Source organism: Gymnoscopelus microlampas, assembly GCF_963454915.1.
Source record: "Gymnoscopelus microlampas genome assembly, chromosome: 20".
NCBI classification, from domain to species: domain Eukaryota; kingdom Metazoa; phylum Chordata; class Actinopteri; order Myctophiformes; family Myctophidae; genus Gymnoscopelus; species Gymnoscopelus microlampas.
In genome coordinates, this window is record NC_139957.1 from 31823971 (window position 1) to 31832934 (window position 8964).

The 8964-nt window shown below is 41.4% G+C and overlaps 1 protein-coding gene across 3 annotated transcripts; it reads right to left on the reverse strand.

Moving 5' to 3' along the window:
• Positions 1 to 1229: 1229 nt before the first annotated feature.
• Positions 1230 to 7914, reverse strand: LOC311035715 (uncharacterized protein). Of its 3 annotated transcripts, XM_084044106.1 has the most exons (10): positions 7076 to 7914; positions 5679 to 6795; positions 4317 to 5277; positions 4195 to 4245; positions 3728 to 3923; positions 3487 to 3539; positions 3164 to 3279; positions 2989 to 3053; positions 2618 to 2697; positions 1230 to 2024 (listed from the first exon to the last, which is right to left on the reverse strand). In XM_084044106.1, exons 7-10 carry the CDS (start codon positions 3221 to 3223, stop codon positions 1906 to 1908), a joined length of 324 nt encoding a protein of 107 aa, XP_083900232.1. In that variant the 5' UTR covers positions 3224 to 3279; positions 3487 to 3539; positions 3728 to 3923; positions 4195 to 4245; positions 4317 to 5277; positions 5679 to 6795; positions 7076 to 7914; the 3' UTR covers positions 1230 to 1905. The 3 variants fall into 3 exon arrangements, with proteins under 3 accessions (XP_083900232.1, XP_083900233.1, XP_083900234.1); XM_084044107.1 differs by lacking the exons at positions 5679 to 6795; positions 7076 to 7914 and having other exon boundaries at positions 4195 to 4266; positions 4317 to 4344; XM_084044108.1 differs by lacking the exons at positions 5679 to 6795; positions 7076 to 7914 and having other exon boundaries at positions 3728 to 3935; positions 4195 to 4266; positions 4317 to 4336.
• Positions 7915 to 8964: the final 1050 nt, after the last annotated feature.

Below are 8964 nucleotides of genomic sequence, written 5' to 3' on the forward strand. Positions count from 1 at the left end.
GTCGGTCGGAAGGAACGATCAATTATAACAATTGGGGGTCAGGCAAACGAGCTCGACCATTTCATCTTCAGGGAACAACAGGAATGGAACAGATGTTTTCACATATACAGTATATTATTTTATTCCCAATGTGCAATGAGGTCATTTTTGAACGTCCCATTTTGGTCCCTGAAGGGTGCAGAATGAAAGTTTTAATTGCGTCTTTTTTTTTCCGGATGTCTTCTGAACGTCCAAACCTCTACATAAGGGCTTATTCTAGTCCAAATGTGGTCATCTTTTCTACGTCAAATTTAGACTAATTATAGACATCTTTACCCCAATCTTAATTTTTGTTTAGTTGATGTTTAGTCTTCTGTTTGTCCTTTTTGAATTTGTAAGTTTTATTTGGCCTTGTTTTATGTTTTTTATGTTATTATATTGTATTGTATTGTAGCTCCCTATGTCCCCTTTCCCAAAGGACCACGATTGAAACAAGCCTACGGGCTTTCTTGTGTTTTTTATCCTTTTGAATTTTAATATTCAATAAACTAATCAAACAATCCACTTCTTCTAGGCTCGGTGCATAACTGTAATCCCCATTTCCTGTTCATTTTCCTGTAGCTTTAACATAGTTAGTAGTTAACATGCTGCTAAGCTAATCAAACAAAGCTACAGGAAAATGAACAAGATCAAATGGTTATGCCACCTTCTGAAAACTGGGAATACAGTACACAGAGGTTTACAAACAAATCACAATTCAATACACACTTATTTCCTTATTATCTCTTTATTCTTCTTGTGAATACACAGCTGCGCAAACAAATGTTCCACAATTACAGTATTCCACAAATATTCCATATGATTGTGGAATATTTGTGGACTGGAACTAGACCCCCTGAAATGGAATCTAGTTCATAGGACCACAATGGAAACAAGTCCCCAGGACTTGTGTTATCCTTTTAGCCTTAACGTACCTCATGACGTTTACCTATCTGACTAATTAAGTATTCAAACAAACAGCAGATCAAGCCAGCTTTGAATTATTTTTGACAGAACAGAAGCGGGACAGCCACTTAACACAAAGCACACACAAAGCAGTCACCAGGGCTGATTAAGCTTGATCCAGAACAGAGCAGTTAACTTCTCTTTTTTTTTTTTACACGTCAGAATCAGAATCAGGTTTATTGTCACATCACAGGTTTACAAGGTACAAAAGTGGGTGAAATTTGTTTTTGTACATCGTTCCCAGCGCAACGTTAATTTCCATAGAAAGAAGAGGGGGGGAAGAAGAAGAGGGGTGGGGGGCAAGTGGGAAGGAGATCAAACAAGTGAACAGCAGAAGGCCAAACAAGTTATCTACATATTTACAAAGTACCTGAGATAATAAAAACTAAGGTGCCTGAGCATAGCAGCAATGTACGTATACTGTGCATGATATACTTATGACGTTAAGGTGCTTAGAGAAAAAGAGTACAATAAAAAAAAAGACAAAAAAGTCAGTGCGTTATACATGGGATTAAGGTGCAAAAGGTCAGTGCGTGTCCACCTAGGGTGGACTGACCCTGGTATAATCCGCAAGTAGCTCCATGAGGGAGAGCAACAAAAAAGTCATTTGTACCTGGTGTAGTCCACAGGTATGTCCGAGGGGGGCTAAGTCCAAGTCCACGTCACTAGTCGAATGAAAATAAAATAATAATAAAACATAATAGCACAGCTTACTTTGCAGGGACACCCTTTTTGCTTGGGCCGGTTCCACAACAACTGAAACATATTAAACAAGTGCTGTACTGAATAGCCAGTGAGCTACCAGGGTAAGGTCCAACCAGAGCTACTTCGTTGAACAGAACACAAGTTCAAATTACACAACACTGTACAATACTGTGACACTAAGATCCCCCACAATGGACAGTGAAAGTTCAAGTTAAATCAGTCCTGAGTGCCTGCTGTGTGTCCTCCCCTTCTCGCTGGAGCATGCTTGAGGTGGTCTGCGGCATGCTGCCTTATGAGGTCCTCTGTGGCTTCTGGGTCGAATTTCATGACTGCATCTGCATAGTAGAAAAAGGCAATAAAAAATGTGCAAAGGCAACATGCTGTCCTAGTCCCTATCTGACATAATACACAGCTCGATTGAACTCCTGCCATCTGGTAGGAGGTTCAAGAGCTCAGGGGGAAGCACCAGCAGGTCATCCAACAGCTGCCCCAAACCATCAGAACCCTGAACCATGTATTGCCCCCAAAACCAACATCTTGAAAGATGGATTGCACTTTGAATGCATCAGCACTTTTTACCAATGTTGTCTGCTCTTTACTTTTTAATGTTTGCCTCTTTTTAATGTGCATCATGAGTTGAGGAGAATGGCATTTTGCTCCCCTGTTTGCCTAGTGTGTGTTGTGGAAGTGACAATAAAACTGATTGCGAGTCTCCATATTGACATGCAAAAATGCTTGTACATCCACAACTAGTTTAATACAAAGCCATCTCCCTTCTACACCTAACCACCAGTTATTTAAAATGTTATGATAGCAACGGTAACGGTAGACAGTTGGCATTGTATTTTTTTTTATGTCAACCGGAAAGGACATGTTTTACCCAATTACATTTTGATTTGTCCTTGGTCAACATGAAATATGGGCTTACCTTGTATTGCGCTGAAAGCCGCAGTCTTCTCTTTTTCCCCCTTCATGTTCAACTGTGCCATCAGACTGTTACTGAAGAGCCTTAAGAAAAACAAATTACATTTGATAATGTAGTAGGATTAGGATTTATTGTAAAACATGGTATAAACCCTTTATACTACTAATTTTCACTTAATGTTCAACCATTATGTCATTGACATGACATAACAGAGGATTCAGGTGTTAAGCTAAAAAAAAAAAAGGCAAATTAATGGAAACATGCAGTCAGGCGCTCATCTAGAAGAATTAACCAAATAAGTGTTCACACATTGAAAACCACAGCGCACCCAAACATCACACAGGGGTTAATTCATAGTGTATGTTGAAACATACCTGTCAAGAACTTTGTGGACACAGTCCTTAACGTCCTTCCCTCTATAACGGGAAAGTTGCAGCACCTGTTGGAATAAGTCCATGAAAACTTTCACTGACATATCCCAGAGGAACGTAAAAAGTGTGCGAGTGCATCTTATGCTGTTCATTACTTCCAGACTCTTGAAAAGCCTACCAGGGTATTAAAAGCTTGGACATCACTGAGGAGTTGCTCCTCTCTCTGGAAGTCCTCCATTCTCTCAACATGTTCTTTAGTGAATATTGATATGGTCAGGACTTTCTTCTGGTATACTGAAAAATAAGTAAGTGTACACAGAGACATGTTATAGACACCACCCTACAATGATACAAAACACTGATATAATTGAAGAGCAGTTTTTGTGTCCCGATAGGAGAGGAGACAGAGAGAACAGTAAAGGAAGAAAGGAGAGAGAAGGGTTGCAAATTAAGTGTCCCCCAGTTTGTTGGGGGTCTTCATTGAAATAGCTCAGAACTTACCTTGTGCTGGCAATGGGAATGCCCATGTTGGCCTCTCAGTCACTGCATAGCACCTGTAATAAGAACAAAAGTACATTTTAGAAATTACAAAGTGATATTTTTGCATTAAAACTTTCCAAGACAGATGACTATACATTAGATGAGAAATAATAAATATGTCATATTGTAACAATTAGGGGTGCACGATACTACTTGCTGAATTGTAAAGGTTTTGATTACTTGGGGCCTTTGGACAACTCACCATGCCTGACCGTGTCCCTGGATCTGTCATGTCTGGACCTGACCGTGTTCCTCGACCCATCACTGCGGTGGGACCTGTCATCATGTCTGGACCTGACAGAGTGCCTCCGAGCTGTTGCTGTACCTGGAGTCGTGGCTGGTCCTGATGCTGTGCCGGTATCCGACACTGTGTCTGGAGCCATCACTGTGCCTGATGGCTGGAGCCATCACTAAAGACTTAATACTTGGACATAATACTACTACAACACCATGTCACACTGAAAAAGACTACCCCTACTGGTTGGTCTTAGATGTTGACAATCACACATCTCCTCTGATACACATAGTTCAACACATTGAGCCTGTAATTACTTACTCATTGCTTGTGAATTAGGTATGGTAATGATTTCTTTAGTATGCACAACATGTAACACCTTGTACTGACTGTACTTAAAATGTGTTGGTGCAATGGAGAAAGTGAATACTCACGGGGTGTGGACATTTCTCTGCTCCGAGGTGCTACACTTGCATGTCGGGAGCCTGGAAAAGACAAAGAATGTTCTTAGATACCAAATACAAAAGGTGACTGCTTAAATGTGATTCATACTCACTGTGTGTAGACATCTCCCTGTGCCAAGACCCCTCAGCATGCTCCAACTCGACAGACATGGAGTCCACCACGACATCCACCAGGCCATCCAGGGCTTGATTTTCAGAGTCTGAAACATAAAGGACCCCCTGCCACTGCAGCTCACATAAAATGCCGTAACTCGGGGGCTTGCCCCCCACAAACAATCCCTCCACACAACTAGGAACCAATCGCCGTTACAGCCCTCTTCTGTATACATGTGACCTACGGTCGCTTATCTCCCGATTAGGGAGTCTTACTGGTATTTCATAAATTGACATCAATACTCAACAAGCATTGAGTAACACATTGTTGTCCTGGCTGGACTGCAACTTCCTTGGTGCGATAGGAAAGGAGGGCACCTATACGGCTTATTAAAGCATTTGATTGTCATTTTTGACAATGGACTTGATTGATTATTGATTATAGAAGAAAGTTACCCATAATGCTCCAAAACGTCATATAAAACATGAATGGTCTACAATGTGAGGCCCAGTTTCTGTTAACACATTTCATATTTAGAAGTTACTTGAGAAACATATGAACTCTACATCAGTCATCATCTTGTCTTTTAACAGGTTTCCTCTTCCCTCTTATCACCACATCCACATCCTCCTCTTCCTCCTCTGCTTGGCTGGTCAGGTTGTAGTTGTCACATTCACAAGCTTTAACTAGAAGTTATACAATTCAACTGTAAACATTGATTCAACTATTTGTACTTGAATTATTGAGTAAATGATCCAAAAACCTGCCTGAAGTCATCTTTATCTTGACTAACTGGGACGTCAGCCAGTCCTCCTGGGGGTCCTTTCTCATCTTGTAAGTTGTGTTTGTTTGGCATTTGGCCATCTAATGGTTCCCTTACCCCTGTCGATCCAATTATTAGGAATTGTACCCTCTGTCTCCTTTCCATCCTCCAACCACACATCCCTGGCATACATGACCTGAAAAAGACAGCACAAACATGTTAGTGCAATATCAGAAAATAAATTATGTGAACCATAGTCAATAAATCACCGGGCAAGTGGTCATGTTAGTAGAGGGCAAAGAACTAGAGGCGGCCGGATTGAAAATGCTACGATTCTCATTAGAAGCAACATGGAGGGATGAGAACAGAAATGACTACATTTGAGTATAAGCCCAGGTTAGAAGGTTAGACGATAAAGCAAGAGAGGTGGATAAAGCGAGAGGTGAGGTAGAGATGGTTTATCTGAGGCGGAGGGAGAAGGATGCTGAAACGCAAGACAAATAGCAAATTTAGGGTGTGCTGAGAGAGACAAGCAGGTGATGATCGAGGAAGGTGCAGCCATGATGGGAACTAGCTGAAAGAAAAAGAAAATGTAACCTTTAATATTGCTGTTCCAGACCATGGCGAAAGGGTATGAGGACATAACCACCAACGTTTCTTGTGGGAGGCAAGCCACCTTGCGGAACAGATCTGTTTCACGCAGTAGTCCATCTTTCATCCTACCCTGACTTGGCTTCCATTTCCTTGCTTGTTCTTTCACTGAAGTCCTGATTGTTTTTCTGGATATATGATATGATTGACAGCCGCAGCAGTGCAGCCAGTCTCATCCCTGACATTGTTGTCTCCTATCAAGGGACCATAGATGACCCACCCCAATAGGGTCCTCACAGCATATGGTCGATCTGCCTGGCTGTTAACCACCTCCAAAAAGGTTCCAATAACTTTGAAGCATTTCTGCCAATCAGTAGGTCAACACCAGAGTCTATTTCTTGCAGTTTGATATGTTTCAAATAAGGCCATGGTGACAAGCCCTGTTGTTTTTGGAATATTGTGTTGTGAGACAGGCATGGTTTTATGAGTGAACACATTAGGGAGTTGTATGAAATCATTTTTGTCCAACTTGGCTATTTCCAAACCTGAGATATGGTGACTGGTCTCAGGCTTCACTTGGTTCATTGTGCGGAGAAGAATATTAGTTTTTTGTCCGGTAATGTTTAGCCTTCTCATTAAGTTTTCAGTGCAGAATGTGGATGTGCTTCCATGGTCCAAAAATGCATATGTTTGCAACACTGTCTCCCTGTGGCTCTTCACTTGAACGGGTACTATGGAGAAGATGGAGGTTTCATCACCGGCCCCAATATGACCACATGTGTGAGGTGAGACGACAGCATTGTTTCCTATTGATTTCTTTTCCGTTTCTTCCAGGGTTGAGCTCTAGGGGGTACGGGCGGGTACGGCGTACCCTTAGTTATGAGACTGTGGGGGCTGGGGGCTCGCGCGTGCTCAACATGCACTCACCGTCAGCGGCGGTCGTTAACACCTTAAAGTTTAAACAATAGCCTCTGAAGGTTAGCGCCGTCAGTGGCGAGACATTCTCAATAGCGTCTACCTGGCTGCTTTGCATAACATTAGGCTACTGGAGAAAAGCCATGTACTTGAATTGAATGTGCACTGCAGAGTGTGAAGGGGATTGCTTAGCAGAGCACCCAGTTCTCTGAGACAAGACAAAGACAAGTTGTCTGATTATTTTAACTGCTTATCTGTGGGTGAGTCTATGTAAAGGGCTTTTATATAAAACTAAAAGGAAAATAAAATAATTGATTAATTGAAACAAAAATAAAAACAACAAATTTACAATGCAACAAAATAATAAGAAATATAAATACATTAATAATCACATGTTGAATACAGTATTAGTAAGTGGCTATGTGCACATGCCTGCGCACGTGACGTCATAAAATACAGTACCCTTAGTTCAAAAATCCACAGCTCACCACTGGTTTCTTCAATGTGGAGTATATCAGGATGGTTTTGTTCACACGTATCACAGGTTAAACGACTTGTGCAGTCTCTGCTTAAGTGTCCTCTTTTCAAACAGCCAAAAACAGACTCCCTTTTCCTTTAAGTAGTGCATCTTCTCTCTGTGTCTTCTCTATTTCATCTGTGGACACCGCTCCAATGTGTGACCACTTTTATTGCAGAAAAGACAATCATTATGATAGCTGATGAATACACTTCTTTCCACTCCATTTGACTGCACTGCCGTTTCTATGGGTGTTACTGTTGTGGCAAAACTGCTTCTTGGAATGTCTCTTGTGTCTCTTGGTTTGATGATGGTTGAGGTTTTGACAGTTGTAGTTTGCTTAGCATCTTGTATGTTTCCAAACAGTGGGTCAGACAGTATTTTTTACCTGTCTCTCTATGAATTGTACAAGGTCAGAAAGCTTAGCACGATGTCCATGCCTCTCCTGTAGCTTGCATGCCTTGTTCCTCCAGGTTTATCCGAGCTTGTATGGATGGCCTTTTGTATATTGTTCAAAGTAATGTAAGCAGTCACTGTAATCGTCAGTCTTTTTCTCCACTCCTCTCTCAAATGCCCTGATAAACATTTCATATTGCAATGGGTCACCATCATAAACTGGAATGTCTCTTGGTGGTAAAGTGGAATACAGATTTTGCTTAACCAGTAAAGCAGTTTTTCCATTCTGTCTTCGTAGCACATTACAAATATCACCTGCAGGGGGTGTAGTGTGAGTGACATGACCTTGAACATTCTTTTTCCCATGAAGCTGTACATTTTCAGTTTGCACCTTTTGGTTTATTATATTTTCGGTTTGAACATTTTGCCTGGGGAGAGAGTATTGCATTAGAGGAGTCATGTAATGAGCTTTGGCAGATTTTTCATGAAGTGGTTGTTTTGGTCTCACAACCTGTGGCTGGGAGGGAGGCTTTGTGGTTTCCATTGTTTCCTTTTTAGGTAGGTAGGTATGTATTTGCATTTGGGTTGAATGGGGTTGTTTCCTTTGGAGCAGCAGCTCCTTTCTTTGAGTTTGTCCCACTTGACACTCTTGATGAGTTTCTTGGCCCATGGTTTCCAGTACATGGGCCTTTGCATTTGCTGCTTCCAGCTGAGTCTCCATTTCCAGTTGCTCCTTTTGCATTCTGAGTTGTCCCTGTTATGCTTCAATTTCATATTTTTGTGTAAGCCAGCCACCTGTTCCATGAGAGCAGCCTTTTCAGCCTGAGCTATGATGAGCAGATGAAGTTGAAGATAATTTTGATGGAGTGGATTTGTGTGTGGATTTTGATACATTTGATATACTGTCATGGGGTCCAATGTCATCAGAATGTACAGCACTCCACATTTCACTTTCAGCAGTGACCGGTGTTTGTGGCTCCTTTTCAACAGTGACATGTATTGGTAGTTCCTTCTGAATAATGACATGCATTTGCTGTTTCACCTCTGATAGCCACAGGTGTACATCCTGTACAAAACCTTCCAGAATATACATTTTTGGTTGAAACCATGAATTTTGCCTTGCAATTTCCTCCTCAGGTAATGGCAAAACCACCAATGATGAATGACTTTCCCTTGCTTCATCACACAGTTTGATTAATCTGAAGGTCACTGCAAATCAACAGCGAGACAAAATTAAACATATTACAAACATAAACAAACAGATAATACATATATTACAATATATTAAAAGCAGAAGTGATACTTAGGCGTCTTCCTTCTTGCGTGTATCATCATCAGATGTCCAGCTCAATGACGTGCAGCCACTCCCTCGTCTCAGGTCCCACATGGTCTGTACAGGACACAGAGGTGATTATGTGATAGGCAGTCTGCATAAGCATGCTGTGCAGTCTGTCAGGCCCAAAC